Genomic DNA, 21,747 nt, shown 5'->3' on the forward strand with positions numbered 1-21,747 from the left:
TAATACCAAACTGGCTAGAATTCATGACAAGAGACAAGAATTTTAACCAGATTAGCTGATTACCACTAAAAAAGTAAATATACTCCGAATTTTTTTTTCTGAAATATCTATAGTCATAATATACATAATTTCTGTCATATCGTTTAAAATATAGCATATCAAACTCATATTAATTTTATAATTTACTATATTTCTGAATCATGCAATTGCTTTCAACTTCAGATAGGCTACACATATAATTTTAGCTAATTGACTTTTGTTTTAACTGACTGTTTTGCTTTGTTTTGTTTTTTTTTTTCAAGGGAGACAAATTCTGTTCCTTCACTTCCAGTCAAGTTTTTTACTTTCACTTTCACTTTTCACTTGGCACTGTTTCGAGGAAATTTCGTGCATAATCATCATGGCAACTGGATGCCGACGACATTTGTCGCATAAACGAACCGGCACAAGCCTGAATTCGATAAAGCAAACAAATAAGTTTTCAGTTGCCGGTAAGCTGTTCCACACACCAAACGCTGTGATCAGGCTCAGATAGTTTGGAGTTTGATACTGTGTAAATATCGGATCGTTCGTTTTCGGTTTTCGTTATTCGTCTAGTAGTATCTAGATAGTAGCAGTTATTTGCAGTAGTACTACTACTACAAATGCGGGTTCGTTTTGTATTTGTAGTAGACATCTAAGTAGCCTTCGATCCTAGAGGTTTATATTAGGGGATTGGGCGCAAAATAAAAATAGACTCTATAGCTATTATTATTATTATTATTATTATTATTATTATTATTATTATTATTATTATATTATATATTATTATTATTAAAAATAATATTTATTTTTTTTATTTTAATTTATTTTATTATTATTATTTTTAAGGGGACTTTGGGTCAATGTTTTTAATTCCATGGTGTTCCAGTTTTCTGAGGAGTCGTATATGTGGCAGTGGCACACTATCTCACTATCAAATGTCTTCGGAAAGTCTAAAACAAATAGATCTAGACTGCTGTCTAATGTCTTTCCTATTTCTTCTATGGTGTTTACGAGGTGGCTTTCACAAGATCTATGTTTTCTGAACCCATTTTGGAAATCGACTAGCACATTATGTTTTTCATAGTGATCCTTTATTGAATTAAGCACAATGTGCTCCAGTACTTTACATGGGACAGACACTGGTCTACAGTTCGAGGCAATATCTCATTTGCCTTTTTTGTATATGGCAGTGACTAATGCATGCTTTGGCACATGGCCTGTGTCGAGTGACTGTTGGAAAATAATGCAAAAATAGGGAGCTATTTCTTTTGCGCATTCTTTGAGCAACCTGATGGGTATCTGATTTGGGGCACTTGCTTTTGAAGGATTTAGACCCTGGAGCTGTTTGGTTATGCTGGTTTGGGTAATGGTTATTCTTGACATTAGAGGAATGAATGCTGTTTCCATTAATAATAGTAATAGTAGGCAACATCATGTTTTATTTTGTGAATGTACTTTTGCATTGTGTGGTGCTTGCTCTGTGATGTCAATAGTTTCTGCTCCATCTGGTTTTTGTAAAACTGCCTTGCCTAATTATCCCTTAAATTTGATGTATTTTCAGAGAAGCGATTTGTGATGCCAACGTTTAGGTTCCTATTAGAATCTGAGTCAGCTTTGAGCCAATCAGTGACATATTTGTCATGTTCTTGCTTAAGTTGTATGTTTATTTCCTTACGAAGAGCTCTAAAATTTTCCCAGTCTTGTTTTTTGTTGGAGCGTTTTGCTAAGTTATAGCGACGTTAAAGTAATTTTTATCAAATTATATTTTTTTACAGAACGTGATGTCAATCATACCATAAGAAAGCTAGATATCTTTTCTTTAAAATGATACCAGAACCATTCAGATATTGTAAATGATGCAACCATGATTATTCACAGTAGGTAGCTCTTGTCAGACATTTTTTTCAAAAGTAAAAATCGTTAATTCATTGTTACATGGTAGAAGTAGAAGACTAGCAAAAATTGGCCTATTTGGTTAGGGAGACCATAATCATGCTCTCTCTAATTGGCTAGGGAGATCATGATTTTTATTTTCAGTTTAAATGCGTCTGTTTTGGATTGGGAGACCATGATTTTGACCTCCCGACACCCCCACCAAAAAAAGTCTTTCCATTCACAGAGACAACAATTTATTTATGTTGTTACGCTTTTTTTAACGCTTTGGTACCCACGTAGTGTTCAAGGCACCCTGAATGTAGCCTGACCAGTGAGGCCAGGCTAGTTTCTCAGCACGTGAACCTAGCCTGGTCCCATATATGTTCTGAGATTTGAACCCAGTTTCCCCCCCCCCCCCCCCCCCCCCAGTCTTAACAGCATAACCATTACAAAGCTACCTGTTTGATCGCAATTGGGATCACACCTTTCTAGAAAAAAAATTCTCCCTTGAATGTGGATTGCATGTAATTAATAGATATTTGCTTATTTTAAGTCAGGCATTAAGTGTTGCTCTGTTAGAGAAATATCTAGTATTACATGCTAGATATTGCTAAAAAATGGTCGCCCTGATTGCACCTATTTTCATAAGTTTACTGTTGTGACCTCTTATATAAAAGGCTAGGGCTATTGGTCAGTACTGACCAATGGGCGCTAGCACCTGTTGGTCAGTGCTGTCCAATGGGCACTACACCTGTTGGTCAGTACTGACTAATGGGTGCTAGCACCTATTGGTCAGTACTGACGATGAACCTTAGAGCTTGTTTGGCAGTGCTGATGACTATCTTTCTAACACCCATTTGTCAGTATTTTGATTATTAAACTTGGTTACTCTAACATTCATTGATAGTCATATTACTTCAAAATACAGTAAAATTACTTTAAACCGAAAGAAGCTAAACCGAAAAATACCTTAAACCGCAAAGAATTTAATAAATTGTACTAGTTTCTTCATTATCTTTGTACTAATTCTTACGATGAACCGAAATACTTCTAAGCAGGACTTTCTTTAAACCGAAACAACTTGAGAGCACCTTCCCTTTTTCTCTCTCTATTTTTCTTCAAAAATTCGGGAAGGAGGCCACACGTAATAATGCCCGGCGATATTAAACAAAGAGCGTAAGTATAAGATGAGGGTGATGGGTGGCGGGGGGTTAGGTAAACACTTCAATCACTGCCTAGGACTTCATATACTCTATAGATGTCACTGATCACTGCACTTGGGCTTGGCCAACACCACAATCGCACAGACTGGAAAAGGAAGACAGCGGGTGACTGGCAGGCGAAAATGAGGAAAGAGGGGGAGTTGAGGTGTAGAATCACGCAAGCGAGATACTCTCGTTCGTGTGTTGATGCTTTGGAACTGACTGGATTTTCAACACGACAATTGACATGCCATTTCATTTCCACTTTGTTTAAATGTGTGTGTGTGTGTGTGTGAGGGGGGGGGGGGGGGTTCGATGTAATTAGGCCTTTGAACCTAATGGCTTTTCAACAAAAGAGAGATGTGTAGTAGACAGCTTAGCACTTACACGCCTTTTCACTTTTCATTTCTACTTCACTTCACCTCTGAGTAGCTGCGCATCATTCATTATCAATTATCGCACAAGAACTTTCGATCTTATTTTAGCTTTGCATTTTACTAAAAGATGTCTAAAAGAAAGCACTGTGCTTACACGTTGGAGTTTTAAATCAAAATACTACGTGAAGTTGATGAAAAAAAAGTTGATCAAGACGGAGATATAATGTAAAATACACGGCATCCCGAACTCAACTCTTTCAACAATTTTGATTTGAAAACGAAAACTCCCAAAAATATTTTTAAAACACACCCAAAGAAAAAAAATTAATTAAAAAATAAAAAATGTTAATGGTTACGAAGACGGCATTTATTCAACAACTCCATTTAACGGGAAACCCATGATGCGATTAAATGAGCAAATTCCTTAAATAGTTACTACTCTTGAAAAACATTGCAAAACGGGAACTTGCTTTAAACCAAAATGTCTTTAAACCGAAATGGTTTAGAAGGTCCCCAAAATTTCGGTTTAAAGTAATTCTACTGTATCTTGAGTATCGATTTAACTTTATGGCTTGCCAACTTCGTGTAGTTGGTTACCTTCTTGTTTTTGTTAGGCTTAGGAATAAAGTTCTTCTGCAATATTTTGCACAAACTAGTGCATTTGAACCCCATTCTATTTAATAAGAAGTCTCAACAAACTTTAGTTGCAATGCACGATATTCATTGATATATCAGGTCAACACAACTATTCGCGATCATTGAACATCTGATCGAGAGTTAGCCGGTGAACTGAGGATGGCGTGGGCAATGGGCAGGCTTTGTGTTGTTTTTTTTTTACCAGAATACTGGAGCGATATCTGTGTTAAGAGTCACTCTATCAGAGTATTATGTTAGGTATCACTCTATTAGAGCTACATCTAGTCACTTCGTTATTTTAACAAAGCCATCATACAAATGTTGTTCTTTGGTTAAATTCAGTGAACCTATTTTTGCAAAGAATTGAAAACTTAACTGACCTTAGCTGCTCTTTTGTTGGTTGGCATTTGATGATTTTATATACTGTGTCTTTTAAACAGACCGACAAAGTGAAGGAAGGGAGAGTATCATCACTAGGAAACGTTTAAAATTAAACAGTCTTCTGGAATACAACAGTGATTTGTTGAAAAAGTCCAAGGATGAAGAGAATGAGCAGGTAGGATACAATTTATTCTAGTCATCATTGCTATACTATAACAATTCAATTTACCAGCAGTTGCTTTATCTGGGGGTTTTTTTTTGGATAATTTTATAAATCAAAGACTAGAGTGCAATATTCTTTGTCTGTGAAAGGGATAGAAGGAGCAAGTGTTTGTATAAGTTATTGTTTTATTTTCCCTTGATGAGAGATAGGATTTTTTTCCTGCTGCAAATCATTTCTCTTAAGTTTTCTTTTTTTACTGTATAATAATACTGCACACTTATATAACGCCAACATCTCATGCAATATGAGCTATAAGCGCTTTACAAAAGTAAAATATATATCATTAATTAAACAATGACTACAGCTATTAGATACAGACATATTCAACATTTGAAATGCTATCAACATAGAAATATCTATTTAATTTCTTTTTTTTTTAAATCAAGCAAAGAAATGTTTTCTAAAGTAATGTCTTTTGTCTGCTTTTGAATGCCTCAAGGGATTATGAGTTTCTTATCTCAAAAGGTAATTCATTCCAAGTAGAGAGGCCAGATGATGAAAAAGCTCTTTTACCTGCATTTAATTTGTTCTGGGTAGTGCGTAACAAGAGCACAACCAAAAACTAGAGGTGCCTAAATGAGCCAATATAATTAAGAGAAAGAAAGAGGGAGTAAATGTGGCTCATATATAGGGGAACACGCCATTTGTTTTGTGTTGTTCCCTTATATAACGTTTCAACCTTTGGTCTTTATCAAGTAAACAAGTCTTTGATAGCTATGGGCTATCTTACCCGCTACAACACTCAACCTACACCACAAATGGCTCGGGTTTAATCGAGGGGTGATTAAGAATAACCTTAAGGTCCCCTATAACTAATTGTAATAATAACAAGTGAGTAATACTAAGATGGTAGTAACACCCAATGCAATAATAACAATTCTATACAAAAGTTTAATTAGATGTTACAGGAAAAGATAGAGAGAATAAGTGGAAGGTAGAATGAAGATTATGGATGATTTATATTTTACACTTTTAACTATTAATCCTGTACTTAATTAATCACAGGAAGAATGGCTCTAATTGAGTGGATCTAAATTATTTATTATTTTTTCATCTATTTCTTAAAATTTATATAATTTGTGTCACTGGGTTGTTAGAATGGTATAAGCCCGTTTGGCTTATCTTTAAATCCAGTCGGTTATCGATCTCATTGCGGTTGTTGAAGATTTCCAAATCAGGGTTTATTCAGTACCCTTCTTGGGACGGGACTGGTATCTAGTGCACTGTCAGCAAGTTCAAGGATTGGTTCTGGTTCCTCACAGACCTTCTTTAAAAGCAATGATTGTTTCTTCTGTGACTAGGGCCTTCATCTGAGAGATAGTTAATACTTTTTTACAAGTTTGAAATCTGAGAGCTTATTCCTCTCTGGATGTTTGAGCAGATGCAACCGTTTATTCTGAGGGAGATGAGTTTTGTTAAAATTGTCATGCAAAACAATTATTGGAATAGCCAATAAGAAAATGTGGAAATTTTGGATAGCCAATTGAGGTAGGACTCAAGTTTAACAGGTGAGGTGAGAATACTAATTGCAATTGGCTTGTCTCTGATAGAGATGCGAACCTGAGGGCAGAGCATATTTGGAGTCTTGTTACAGACCTGCCAACCAGTACGATTTCACGTATTTTAGTACGATTTTTGGACCCAAATACGCGGATACCATTCCAAAGGATTTAGTACGATTTTTAATAAAGATGTGTGATGTGAATGATGTTGATGATACATTTGATGCATTGATACACACATGTCGTACACCAACTGTTGACCGTGTTTCTGAATGAATGATGCATCACATTTAGCTCTATAGTTAACATTTCAGTTGCTTATATGATGCCAGTTTTCAACAATATTTTTCTCTTACATTTTTGAGGATTTGCATAGAATTATGCATATAAGCTTATTTTATACTTTAATCTAAATAGTCTCAGACCACATTTAAGCTTTTGCCACTTATTAAATAGAAAATTCTAAGTGAAAATTTAATTGAACCAACATCTTTGACTATGAAGCCCTCAATTAAAAACTGTATTGCTAATAGGCTTAAACATAAATGGGTTATTTCCCTTTATAATAAATAAAATTACTCTATTTTGATTTATAAAATTTATAATGATCTTTTGTCTTTCTTTCTTATTTTGTACGAGTCTTGAATAACAAAGTGGGCAGGTTTAGGAACGGTATTTGGTTCAAAATGAATTCTCTAGAATCATTTTAGAAGTATTTAACTTGTCTCTGCATTTTACATACTTTGCGAATTTCCCATCATTTGACCAAAGTAATAGTATTAGTAGTATATAGAAGTAATTGTAGTAGTAGGATGAGTAGTAGTAGTAGTGAGTGCTCAAAAAAAAAAAAAGAGAGAGAGAGAGAGATGGATCATTGGATAACATAATATATGGAAAATATCTTACTACTGTTGCAAAATGTCATCTATTGAATTGAAGACCACTCTCCCAGATATTTAATCTCACTCATAACTGATGTACTGGGCTAGCAGATATCCATCACAACTTTATTTGGTACATCAGCATCTCTTACCATTACCGTCACCATTATGGCATCACCACTTCTACAACTGCCATCACAGCATTGTCACTGCCACAACCACTACCACCACATCACTTCTGCCACCACAGCTTCATCATCATCACCACCACCACTAGAGCACCATCGCTACAACAACCACCACTTCTTCCACTGACACTAGCATCAATATTACCAACATGTTAAGGGTCTTTTGGTCATTTCTTTGAGTGTTTCGAAAGCAATTTCCTTAGATATTGCAATTTCTGAGCCTTATGCTAATTTAAAATGGTCATTAAGTTTTAGTTTCTCGATAAATTGATAATTTTGTAATCACTAGAGATTGCTTGAATGATGAAGATCAGAGTTTATTTTGATTTGGGTTTGGTGTTAGCTTTTATATAAATTTTTGTATAGTGCGCACTTTTTTTCCACATGTGCGGACAAAATACACTTTTTTGCTAAAAAAAATACACTTTTTAGGGTCATGGAATAGGGAAGGTTGGCAGGTCTGTTGTTAGGAGAAAGGATAATTAGCATGAAGAATGCAGACAATTGAACAGGTATCTAAGGCCCTAAGCAGATAGCGAGGGATAAGAAATAATGTTACGTTAACAATGGGTAAGTTTGCGATATCTTGACCATTTCATGCCTTTACACCCTTGAGCGAAATAGGGAACATTTTTATATTGACTTTGGGTTTATTAAAGAACAAAACTGTTCATGTTTAAGTGTTGTAATTAAATGTATTAATTTCTTTGTGCAAATACCGGTGTCCATGTTGTCCACTAATAAATTGAAGGTGAAAACAGACGGTCGAGCAAGTGAAAATAGCTTGTCTCACACATCTTGAACCAAATTCTTGTTTTATGAAAATTTCGGATCAGTATACAAAGCTTATGTGTCATTCCTAGGCAAAGCCTTTGGCAGGGTGTTGGAACCGTATTTTAGATACAAGCAAAAGAAGCTGAAAGTTTATTGTGTCAAAATCAAATTTTTACGCTGGTGCTATTTGTTAGTTGTATGGAGTACCATTTCATAATTACATTTTGTAAAGGAATGCCTTAATTGTTAGGAATCTTTTAATTAGTACACAGTCATGTACAGTAATGTGTTCCTTTGTATGTACATGGGTTGGGAATAGAACTGAAAAAAGGAGAGTGAATGTCTTGCTAACTAAAATGACATTTTGGAGATCATAAGCCAATATTTAAAAAATACATTTCAGGTTTTTCACTATCAGAAAATTACCATAATTCTTATCCTTTTTTATGTGCAGAGACAGTACTATTCACTCTGAGGAGGTCTGAGGTTTGATCCCCTGTGGAGACCAACTGATTTTTTCTTTTTGTATTTTTCTTTCTGCATTTGTCTGACACTGTTTCATACACGCCTTTTCAGATTTTTATATTTACTCTGAGTTTGTCAGTTAGTATGAAGAAGAAGAAGAGAATATTCAATACTTTTTAATGGTCTCATGATCATTGTGTAGCAATGACTATCCCGCACAAATCTTTGGGCCTCTTTTTCTCTCACAAATTGCCCAAATTCGCGACAAAATATGGGACGAAGCCGTTTCGTACATGCTATTTTAAAAAATTAATTACGACGCTGTTTATAATTGAATATGACTGAAAGTTGGCACACAGTTAGAAAAGAGGTCATTTTAGATTATGTCAAGCGACAAAACTCGTACAATTACCAGAAGACCGTTAAAAATAGATTTTTACTCTTTGGAGTACAATATTTCTAAAACTACAAAGAGGAGAGATTTTGTCCTTCTATTTATATTTCAAATTTCATTCGATTATGATAAGTACTTATCCCGTACTCTCACAAAACATCAACCCAATTCGAATTTCAATGAGTGAAAATATGGAGACGGCCATTTTGCTCCACCATCGCGCGACACGAAAATGACGTGAGCGAGGCAAGGCTGCCAGATGGGTAAGTTTGCAATACCTTAATTTTAAAAAAGCGCGCGAGGATTTGTGTCATCCGTCGTCGCGAACAAGGTTGCCAGATGGCCAGACTTTAACCTGACCAAATTCGACTTCAAAAGTGGCTAAATAGAAAATCATATGGCTTTTAATATTAAGACTGGCCCAATTAAAATGAACTAAATTTTAACAAACAGAAAATTGAATAGACTAGGATAAATGTCACTGAGACAAACATAGATGAATAAAATGTAAAAAAAGAAACAAAATTATATATTTGGCCACACACGTGGCCATCTGGCAACCTTGTTCGCGAGGACGGATGACACAAATCCTCGCGCGCTTTTTTAAAATTAAGGTATTGTTTCATTATGTCATAGGGATAGTAGATTAACACATTCTCTCTCTCTCTCTCTTTCTTTCTCTCACTCTCTCTCTCTCTCTCTCTCTCTCTCTCTCTCTCTCTCTCTCTCTCTCTCTCTCTCTCTCTCTCTCTCTCTCAAATAAATACTAGAACTAACATAAGCCATGGTCTAACGGGATTGATTGATAATAATTCAGCATAATTTTTCGTGTCATTTGCATGGGTTGTAGACACAAGATTACACTTCGGAAAAGTTCCAAATGATCAATATTATGTATATTTTAAAACAAATTTATAGTTGACCCTAGCCATACAGCTCTAAAACTATACAAGTTAGAACTCTTCTGATGTCTTCATCATATTTTCTGACAATTTTACCATAAAATTGCCAAGTTTTAATATCTAATTCCACGTATTAAGCGAGATACAGGCACAAACCAGAATAAAACGAAGAAAAAGTGTCCCATATTTTCCGTATTTTTTTCTCTTTGTGAGTCATCCAAATAAATGACATCTTTGAAACTGCATAACTTTGTTATATATTAATGGATTTTCAAAATTCAAAAAGATTTTTACTCAGTGGAGACAGGGCTTTGATGTAAGAGTAGTATTTCCTACAAAAATAGAGAACAAAAATTTTCATAGTCATTGCTACATTGTGTTATCCAGCTTCAAGTGTCAATGAAATACAGCATGTGCAAAAAGAATAAAAATCTCAAGGAAATTATTTGACTCATTGTTTGATGCCATGTCTGAAGAATGAGAACGTAGTGTTTCTCTTGTGCACTTAAATTAAGTTTGTCCATGCTTTATTCTTGTTTAATGACTAGGTGCGATTAGCAATCAAATGTCTGAAAAAGGGAGACAAATTGAAAACATTGACAGACCTGCACAGATTGTTTGCCAGCCATAAAAGTAATGCAGACGAGTTTTTGAAGTAAGTTTTCATTTACCACCAGATGTTTACATGATCTATTTTCACCATTTTAATTCATGGCATCTATGCAAATTGCCTGTTCTAAATACAATTAGAGAAAATGTGATAGGAAAAGGGATTTGAAGTTTGCTTTTGTATTTGTTAATTTTTTTTCAAGCATTTTTCACTAAAATCAATTGGTTATTAAGAATATTTATTTGTTTATTTCCATGCTTATTAGGACTTGCTCGTTTTTTTCATGTTTTTTTTTCGGGAAAGGGGGGAGGGGGGGGGGGGAGGTCTCCTAACATGGCAGGTCAAAGACTAAAATACTTTGTTTATTTTATTTTTTTTTTTTTTGGAGGGGGGGGGGGTCTTCTTAACCCCTTTGTGCCAAAATAAATCAACATTAAAAATAAAACAAATTCTGTTTATCTTTATTTCAAATTTTAGACATGAAGGACTCCAGCCTCTGTACAGTTGCTTCAAGTCATACAATGTGGAAATACTTCACTCAAGTGCATGGTGTGTCATAAACCTCACCGCTGCAGTGACATCATCTTCTTATTCCTCTGCTCTTTTGGGTCTGGCTCCCTCTTTAATTCAGTATTTAAAAGGATCTGATGTTGTCATGCAGGTTTATATTGGTTTTCTGCTCCTACATTGTCTGTCTTGTTCAAAGCTGATACAAATGTATGATCATCCGATAGAAGGTGCCTTTCTGAGAAATAAATGTACTACTGATGGTATCTGTGATAATTCCATATAAATGTCCATTTTAGTTGCATGACATAAGCACGTTAGAATCATTTCTTGTCAGAAAGATAATTAATAGTGGCGGGTTGAGGGAATAGGGAGTATGAAATATTCTGACAAATTGCAAAATCAAACTTTGTACGTTTAGCTTTTGAATGCCTTTTAAATAATATACTTATGACTGATTAGTTTGGTGCATAATCAAAATGTCATTTAAAAGGGTTCCTTTTTGTTTTGTATTGATTAAACTATTATTGTACTAACCATTCATTTTCTACCTCTGCTTTATATCTCAGGAACTTTGTGCATGGGGACTGGCAAACCTAGCTGGGGATAGCCCATCAAATGCGGATGTGTTACATAAACAGGGCTGTACTGATGCATTGATTGACCTTTTGAATGTAAGTTTATATATAAAGTCAATGAAGAACATTATTGGGTTTGACATGAACATTTTTCACAGCAACTGGTGAGTGAGATGAACTCTTTTGCTGAGTTTTCTTTTTTTTTATCCCATCTTTATCTGTTATCCATATGCATACGACTTTGCTCTTTTGCCTATAATAAGACTATTTGGTTTAGTCAAGGTTGCCAATTTTCCGTATTTTTACGAAATTCGGTATGTTATAAACCCTCAGTATATTTTCCATTCACCTGCTATACAGAAAACAAGTAAGTACATAATGTCTTTTTACTGAATTTCCGCGCTCACATAGGAGTTGGTCAATGTATTTGCATTAAAATTCTGTAAAATTTTTCCCCCCTGAATTGGCAACCCTGTTTTGCTGACTTGCTGAAGGAATGGCTTTTTTGTGCTTTTTAAATTGTCACAGTAAGAATGTGTGTCAGTTGTGATAGGGGTGGCAGGGGCGGGGAGGGTACAGGTCACTTTATCCTAGCTCAATTTTTGGCGCTAATGCCTGGGATAGATCAGTTTTCCCTTGAAATAGACCATGCCAATTATTTCAATGTTCTGTAATGAATATTTGTAAGTGCTTAGATTTTTTTGTCGCAATTTTGCTCTTTTGATTAGAGCCCAGCTTATTGTATCTCATTTTCACATTCTCTTTTCTTTTAAGTCCAACCATCATCCTAATGAAGAGAGAACTAAAAGTGTTCTGTTTGCCCTCATTAACTTGGCAAGGAGTAACTTGTCATGTATTCAGTAAGTACTCTTCACTGCTTTCCATTCTGAAATATTAACTTTTTTTTTTTTGTTAGTTTATTTGCTCCCTTGGTTTTGAGATCAGATCTGATTTTCATAGTTTTTAAAATCAAATTTAGATTAAAAGCCGGGTTTTGATGTGCCTTGCAGGATTTTCTTTCAAATTGATTTTGTAATTGGTCAATAGCACCTCAATTCAATATAAATCCTTTTTTATGATCGAGAAATAAATGCTTTTTTTGTTTTATATTAGAAGGTTTTATTCCTTAAACTGACATATGACCTGATATATTTACTGATTTGAATACAGGTGCATGCATAACAAAGACATTCATGGAAAACTACAAGTGCTTTTGAAAAATATGTCAGTTGATTCAACTCTGAATTTTGAATTAGGATGGCTTCTTTGCAGTATTTACCCGGGGTAAGACAATAAATTATATGCTTTCAATTAAATCAACCTCTGCTGGACATCCAACCATTATTCTCATTTTATAATCAGATAAAGCTGCAGCCCAGCGTAATCCACTGGTACTTAAAATATGGGTCACAGGGAAGAAACAGGTCCTTGATAATGACTCTCAGTGTTAGTAAATGCTTGACGTCATTTCGCTTTTGATGGCTTGCCACAGTGAGTGGTGATATGGCTTAAGTCCATATTGCATGGATTGATAACTGTTAGACATTCTGTGCTTACTTTGCTGAGCAGGCCTGCAAAGGGAGATGCCTGGATGTGCATGAATAAATGCACCTTACTCTGGTATCCAAATGATCCTCTGGTCATCTGAGATCCACACTTCAACAATATCTATAGGCAATTTATTTTTTAATATACAGTACAGGACAGTGGTCTTGTTTTTTTTACTTCTCTCAGGCAGTGTTGTTTCCCTGCTCATCAACATGCTTTGGACAAGATGTTGTTGAATTTCAGCTGGGTTAGAGACATCCTTTAAATTCTTTGACGAAAGATTCGACCCAAATGTGCTTCTGAAATTTTCTTTGACTAGGTCATCTCTTAGACTCTTAGTCTTTGATCGATTTTCTATTTGGTTTGCAATTAATACGTATGCCTTGGCTTATTTTAATTTTCTGTTGGCCTGAACTTTGAAATTAAGAGTCTGTGGTCTGTAGATGTCTTCTTTTCTGCATATGTTCGTGAATCATTGGGAGTGCGTTTGTAATGGTCAGAAATTATGATAAAGTCTATCTGATTGTAAGTATTGATAATCTTATCAACAGAATTTTTCCACATTCCTTGTCATGTAGTAATATGGAGGGAAAGGTGTTTAAAGGCACTATTACATATGAATAATTTATGTTCACAGCAGGAATCAATAAGATACTGACCATTATTTTCATTCCGCAATCCTTTGGAATAAGCACCAAGGCATGTTTCGTTTTCTTTCCTTGTTCCTATTTTAGCATTGAAATCGCCAGTGATTATGATGTTGTCATGTACATGGTCTTGGATTATCATTTCAATTTCATTGTATAATCTATCTCTTATTGTTGAAACTTTTTTGGATGTCCCCGAAGTAGGATGGTGAGTGATGATTATAAGTGTTGGCTTGTTTAGAAAGCACAGGATGGTTTTAAAGCTCGAAACAGATATTCTTTAATTTACAGGCAACAATGTGAGTTTAAATAAGGTGTTAGTCAGTTTGATATTAGAAAACCGGGCCCTCCCTGGATATTTTCATGCTCGAATGTAATGAGACGGCAACCTCGTATTATTTAATCATTGGCCTTGTCTTTGGTCTCCTGTATGCTTATTATGTCTAATTTGTAAACTGGTCCTCAATCAGGTTGTTTTTCTTAAGTTTTGAGGAGATACCGCGAACATTGAATGATACGATGTTCATTCCTAATTTATAATTACATCATCAATAGTCAAAAACTGCTACTGTAGACAAGAGACTTAAATAGATCTTACTTCCTTTTAATTTTAGTTATTGATATTAAGTTGTTGAAGGGGCCCTGATATAATGGTCATAAATTTACAAATTTCACACAGTACCTTGTCAATCCATTATTAGATTTACATAGAAAACACAATTAATAAAAAAATAAATTAATAAATAGGCAGAATCTGTGGCAGATTCACACAATTCTCTTGTAGATAGTTCTGTCAAAATACAACTATGTAAAGTTTTGGAGCCCAATGCTCCTTCAATTCAAACTGTTAGAAGGTGGGTCAGGGAAGTTGAAGATGGGAGATCAGACATGCAGAAGGCTCGCAGAAATCATGGAGAGAGGAAAGTGATGCACATCGTTTTTATTTACATAATTGGTATTATACTGAACTGGCCTGTCCCATCTGGTCAAACTGTTAATGGAAAATATTACAGATTCGTTCTTAAAACCAAACTGAGACCAACGAAACGAAAAAAAGACCCACTTTGCTTGAACGAGCAGTCATTCTGAAAATGCACCTATTCACAAGTCAAGAGATGTGAACGAGCTTCTCGGGGGTTATTCATGGGAATTGTTGGAACACCCGCCCGATTCACCTGATCTTGCGCCATGCGACTTACATCTCTTCCCAAAGATGACAGAAATACTGTGAGGGCAACAATTTGAATACGAGGACCAGATTCAAAAGGCGATGATGAATGCTTGGACAAACAGCCACTGGTCACCATCTTGACCTTGGGTACATCAAATGTAGAAGTGTGTTGGTTCTTACGTTGACCAGGTAATTGAATAAAGTTTCATTTGATATTAAATACAGGATTATTCATAATATTATGTGAGAGGTGAGCGACAAGGAAACCTAATTATGAAACATACCACTTACACTACAGTACTAAAACTCACTTCTTAATGACTATAGTGGGTAGATGACAATAATGGATGAGGATTGAGTATTGGATTGCGATATGTTTTTGATTTTCACTTAATCCCATATTTCAATACAGGTTTGGCCATATAAGACTTGAAACTGACCACCTCTTGATGGCAACAAAACTCGTTTCCGACAGGTTTAACGTCATTGTTGAAGATCAAAACCTTTTACACAGAGATAAAGTAAGACATTTTTGTTTATATGCCATTTAAGACATAATGTAATTCTGAAAGCTTATGATAAACATCATCATTGCCCCTGCAGATTTCTGAAACTATTTTTGTTTGCTTAATCCCAACCCAGGTACCTGTTAGTTCAATCAACACATACTTGTACTTGACCTACCACTGGATGTGACTCGTTCTGTGTCATGGGATTTTTTCTGGTCTCAATACATCCGGTATAATGTTAGACAGTCTGGATAATCTTCCATGGAATATGTGTTAATATTTTAAAATAATGTTCTGAAATAGAAATGGTGATTTTCACGATACAAAAATAAGTATATTTTAAATTTTACTTCGATCCATAGTTATGTTTTCCTTTTGTGAGATGCCTGTGTAACCTTATTGGTCTTGATCCTTTGCTGGCAAGAGTGATGCTTGATGACCCTAGAATATTCAAAAGCATCACTGAGCGTTTGATCTCTGGTCCAGATAGTTTGAAGCATGAAATCCTTGGGCTTGTTAGCAACTGCGTTGGTGAGTAATGCTCTAATTTTCTTCTTGTTTTGTTAAAAACAATATTTGTTTTTTAAATTGGATTGACTTATTTTCCTTTTGAAGTGATAGATGATTAAAATAGTTATGTAGCAACGTTCTGGAAGTAATATTTTGGTTTGTTTGACTTGATTTTATTATTTTTCATTTAATGTTCTTTCCACCACATAAATTCCACTTACATTTCAATGCCACTTAAAGATGTTGCTTCATCAGAATTCCAATCCCTAACTAATTATTTCAATAGAAAGCAATGATGAATTCATTTGGATTTTACAATAAAACACAATATGTGGAAGTTTTCTGTGAATTTGAGTATGGGGTTAGAATACATTGTTTGATGCAGAAGCTTGATTCAGTCAATCTGCCAATTGAAGTAAACACAAAATTTTATGTAATTAGTGTTTTGTTAGCAGTTTTTAGAGTTCAGATCACAAACAGATATGATGTTCATTTTAAATTTCCGATCTATCCAAATTAATAAAACTTCAGAATAAATATTTTGCATTTCATTTGTAATCAATTCCACTGGAAAGTAAGATCTACATGATTCTACATTTTTTTTTTGTTGACAAAGTTAGAATTTAATTTTTTTTCCCCCACAGGTGGTAATATAACCTTAAAGTAGTGAAATGTTTCAATCAAATAAAATTACACATTGGATATTGACTCATTATCTCAACAGTTGATGTTTGCAGTCGAGTCTTGATAAGTTTTCATCCGCGGGTGATGTCTGGAATTATCTCTCAGTGCTGTAGCAAAGACGATGATATAGCTACACAGGTATTGTCTAAAGTTAATTGCATTCCTCTAGTGAATGATGGGAATGTTGATGTATGAGATGGTACCAGATTAGTTGTTTTTTTTTTTTCTAAACCCATAAAAAATTCAAATTAATTTGCGATAGTGAGATAGAAAGCCACCTTGTGCAGGTTGAAACTCATATTTTCATCGCCCTTTATTTTTATTTTTTTCTTTCGAACCGCTTTCACTTGTTCTTGATTAATTTTCCTCAGCTAATGCCAACGATTGCATTTCCCACATGCTATGAAGCTGATGTCAGAGTTAGATATAGATGGTGAAAAGAAGAAAAAAGGAAAGTCATTTTAGTGCCTTAAGGTTCAAGATGACAAAGTTTGTCTTGCTTACTGTAGTGCTAAACTAACCATGACAATTGCTTTGAATAAGACTTTAATTTATTGCAAGCATGAGATGGTACTAGATAAGTGGGGGGAAAAAGAACAAAGACAATTAGGCATTTCAGGATGTGAACTGACTTTATGATTATAATTAAATAGGTTGTCACTCATTGCATGGAAGAAAAAAATAAGAGATGTGTATATCATGTCCAAGCAACATTGGTGATTTAAGCTGCCCTGCTTTGCACTTGTTTCATTTCTTTTTTGTCCAAACATTCCTGTAATCTTTTGTTGTTTTCAAATTTTTTGATTATGCCCTATCCCACTTTTTCTCAAAAAGGGGGGGGGGGGGGTGGACAAACTCTGGGGTCAATTTTTTTTATTTTTATCTTTATCAATCTTAATTTAATTATAGTGTTGGTGTGTTTGGTAAGCTGCGTTACATGAGTGCGCAAAATTGTTTTTGTGAGTGGGCCAGAGTTTGCTGTTATTGTCACCTGTCTGGTCACTGATGCACATATTTCTTCACTTTGTTACCAAACAATGTAAAGTATTTGACTTGATCATCTTCTAAGCTTTTTTCTTAACCTGAAGATGCTGGGTGGGGATCCTGACCTCCCATTATGGGCAGGGAGGTACATGCTCTGTCTTCTATCCCCCCATACCCGTTTCCCAATTGTTTCCTGTCATTGTCTTGGAATGAGATTACTTAGTTTTGTCCTGATCCTTGCCGGAGCTCCTTGGCTGGGAGGGAAACAGTCGAATGTATAGTTATAGTTTTGGGAGATGATATTTTTTTCCTTGTAAATCATCTCTCTGTTATACATTGTGTTATGTTTAGTTTACATATTATATTATATAATTGGTAAACATTTGAGTGTATTCCTCTTAGTTGGGACCTGTGCTTGTGTCTGGATGAGACTTTTAGGTGATCTCAAACTAAGTACATTGGTGGTATGCTCTTGGAATCTACATCTGATCCCTATTTGTTCTCAGTTCCCCTATGTCTTACTTTTTCTTGGGTGCTTTAATTGTAATTCTATAACTCTTTACTGTCCCATTTTCTTCCTTTTTACTGGCGCTGATATAACCTAAATGTGTTGCAAGCGCCGTAAAACCCTTAAAAGCAAAACAAAACATAACCTGAAGATGAACCTAGGAGATAATGGTTACTCTCATTTTTTTTAAACTTGAACTTGAGCTTTTATATATCACAATATCCACTAACATGCTAAAATTACTTTACAAAGGGTCCCTGACCAACAGCAACACAAAACACATGGAACGAGACATGATGCCTGTTAGGCAATGTTACAATTTTTTCCGACAGAGACAGCATTGTTCGGCCAGTTACTCATTTTACACCTGAGTATGGTGGGAAAATGTGAATAAAGAGCCTTTTACAAGGACTCAACTATGCATTGAGTAAGGCTAAAACCCAGGATTTTCCAGTCCAAAAGCAAGTGTCATAACACAATACCACATAGCAGCACATAAACAAAAAGATATTGCTTGTCTGCTTTTGAAGACTGATGAGTAAATTAAATATTTTCATCTTTTTCTTTTCTTTTTGTTGTCTGTTCAGGCCCTTAACGTGGTTCAAACTATGGCTAGGACTTCAGCCCATGTGGATTCTCATTTACTCCAAAGTGGCCTTGTATCAACTGTTACACAGATCATTAGCAATGTCAATTGTCGTTTTGGTGACGTTGGTCATGATGGTATAGAGGAGCTGCTGAAGAGAGACCAGGCTTTGCAACTGAAACTCGCAGTTGGCTTGCTTTTGGATTTGTCATTGTCCCAAGCAGATATGGTAAGTCCGTTAAATTTTTGGTTGAGTTATTTATTGGTGGGGAGGGGGGGGTGTGTAACTAATTTACATGTACAAGACTGGTATTGGGCCAAAACTTTATAACTTAAAGCTTGAATTCAAGATTTAAATGTACAAGACGGTATTGGACTAAAATCTTTATCACTTAGATTAAATTCAAAGTTTATGGATTTTTTGTTTTACTTTTTAGACAATTTGCAAAGTCCATTTAACCAGAGATGACAAACTCAAAAAAGTCTTATTATAAATATACGACAGAGAGATACAAAATAGATGGATTCTGATTTTTGTTATTATAAGGGACACCCATTCAATTTTCAAGTACGTTCAGTAAGCCACAGAGACATGGTATTTTTTATTGGTAGTGAAATTTAGAACATTACAATACAAAACAGCTTCCCCATGTTTTTATCGAAGATAAATAAAGATAAATATGAACAGTTGTATAGAGCATTTCTTATGAATCATCATGCTCAATGCTTAATGTCTTTCCCCAAGACGCTATATAGAATTGCTACAGTGCAACTTACATTTTTGCATCTTTTTTTTTTTGTAATAAAACATTTGCAATATCCATCACTGTCTATAGCCTGACACTCGTTTGGACCTGTGTCAATTGTGGCTTTATGGTGGGTAGAATTCTCATTTAGACCTTGTAATCTGGGCCGATAGGTTATCTTTTGGTCTCCCTGGCTATCTCTTCAATCTCTCTATATAATTTTCCTTTTTTGTGTCCTTGTTTTAGAATGAGATCTCACCTGGGACGGGTTCCTGACCTCCCATTGTGGACAGGGAGGTACACACTGTGTCCTCTAACCCCCTATATCTGTTTTCCAACTTGCTTTCTGTCTTTGTCTTGGAATGAGATTATTTGGTTTTGTCCTGACCCAGGCCGGATTCCCAGGCTGAGAGGGAAAAGTCCAATGTATAGTTAGTTTTGAGAGATGATCTGCACTGTATTATGTTTTGTTTATATTTCGCTGATACGACTTTAATGTGTTGCAAGCGCCTTAAAACCCTTGAAAAAAAAACAAAAGCAAAAATCACATGAGGTCTTACTGGGAGTGTAGTCAGATGGATTATCTTTTTTTATATTGTTGTTGTGAGATTGTATTTTTTTCCTTTGTGAACCAACTCTCTTCATTATATATTGCTATGCACTTGTGAGCATCTGAATGTACCCCTCTCTGTGAGATTGTTTGTTCGTGTCTAGTTGGGATCTATAGGTTGTCTTAAACTAGACACATAGATGGATTGCTTTTGGATCTACTTCTATTCTCTGTTTAAACTATCCCCATCTGTCTTCCTCTGTCTTTGATGCTTGTAAGTGTAGAATTGTTATCTTTTAAGCTTTCCTTGTCTTCCATTATACTGGAGTTGAAATAACCTAAAAGTGTAGCAAGAGGCTTGAAATCCCTTTTTAAAAAAAAAACAACTAAAAAACAAAAAACAAGTGTGGTTTCCTGTCTTTACTAAAAAGCTACTAGTCTTACAATATTTTATTTTTACTTTCTATTTCTCATACTATAAAGCATGTGATATGCGGATATGACAATTGTATTCATTATAATTCAATATCACTCCAGCATGTATTTTGAAATAGTAAAACATGAACCCTGACCATGCAGCTATCTACAGACCATCAACATGAAGGGAGTTGGACAACCACGCAAATGAAGCCATTGAAGATCTGAGAGAAGAACTTCCCTATGGAACTGAGTTCCCCAGTATTAAATGGGTAACAGTCAACAGAGCATGGACAAAACTTGGGAGAACAGCTGGAAGCATGAAAATGTGGGGCCTAGCAGAGACCAGCTTGTGTACATATGGATGCTCAGAGCACACAATGGAGCACATCCTTAGAGTTAGAGAATGCCAGGACGGGCCCAGCTGCACTGATCTTGATCTAAGGGTCTTTTCCCCAGATGCTGTGGAGTGGGTTTGGTGTTGGAGCGACAAGCTCTGATGATGATTTTGAAATTTTGATGTATCCTTAAGATATGCTTTCTACATAAGACACTCCTTATGATCCTAGGCATTACCATTACCAGTGTAGTTTGACAGCTCAAAAACTCAATACTTTGTTCATGTTTTATTTCCTTTTCTCATAGATGAGGATAAAACTTGAGGTGGAGGAACCACAGAAATTATCCACTACTGAGACACTGTTAAGTAGACTGGCATCTTCAGACATCCAACAAGTTGACGCAGATCTGGCACATCAAGCAACCCAGCTCTTACATTTCTTTGGTAAGGCTTGACCTGAGACTGTTTTTGCCATTTCTCTATCATTTTAAATCTTTGTTGATTGAAAAAGTGATGCGAAGTTTTGGAAGTAGGCCATTATTTCTGTAACCATTCAGAATGCCCATAACTTTCAAAATCGCTTCGCAGGGATGGTGAGCAAGCTGGGCTTTTTTACTTAGAAACATTCCTTTTATAGGGAAGACTGCACCTCAAAACATAAATATGGGCTTTTCATAGCTCCCAATAGCACAGTTGGTAGAGTTTAATCTCGGGTGAAGTCAAGATTTTTTTCCGATTCCTCTGTCAAGTAGTGATAGTTTAGCTTGGTCTGTTACAATTACAATGATTATTTCCCTTGCAGTACATGCTCATATTATTAAACCATCACAATCACATCCAACATTTTGTCTTCTCTCATGAAATGTACAGGGCAACGACGTAAACTTAGTTTGATTTGCTTGGATTCTGTCATACCAATGCGACACTGAATTGCCTTTAAATCCCCTTAATTAAAATTGAATAATTATGAAAATGTATTGATATTCCCATAGTAATTGCTCCACTTTGCTCGATTATAATAATAATAA

The 21,747-nt window shown here is 35.3% G+C and overlaps 1 protein-coding gene across 3 annotated transcripts; it reads left to right on the forward strand.

Moving 5' to 3' along the window:
- Positions 1–334: 334 nt before the first annotated feature.
- Positions 335–21,311, forward strand: LOC144968780 (uncharacterized). Of its 3 annotated transcripts, none has more exons than XM_078907454.1 (12): positions 335–491; positions 4,555–4,670; positions 10,373–10,479; positions 10,912–11,095; positions 11,511–11,615; positions 12,294–12,379; positions 12,690–12,803; positions 15,298–15,406; positions 15,757–15,925; positions 16,629–16,726; positions 18,668–18,895; positions 21,025–21,311. In XM_078907454.1, the coding sequence occupies exons 1-12, from the start codon at positions 401–403 to the stop codon at positions 21,172–21,174; spliced, it is 1,557 nt and encodes a 518-aa protein (XP_078763580.1). In that variant the 5' UTR covers positions 335–400; the 3' UTR covers positions 21,175–21,311. The 3 variants fall into 3 exon arrangements, with proteins under 3 accessions (XP_078763580.1, XP_078763579.1, XP_078763578.1); XM_078907452.1 differs by lacking the exon at positions 335–491 and adding an exon at positions 1,830–1,901; XM_078907453.1 differs by lacking the exon at positions 12,690–12,803 and having other exon boundaries at positions 342–491.
- The last annotated feature ends 436 nt before the right edge of the window (positions 21,312–21,747 follow it).

The sequence above is a fragment of the Berghia stephanieae genome, chromosome 3 (genome assembly GCF_034508935.2).
Source record: "Berghia stephanieae isolate SIO BIC M18660-M18661 chromosome 3, UCSD_Bste_1.3, whole genome shotgun sequence".
NCBI lineage: Eukaryota > Metazoa > Mollusca > Gastropoda > Nudibranchia > Aeolidiidae > Berghia > Berghia stephanieae.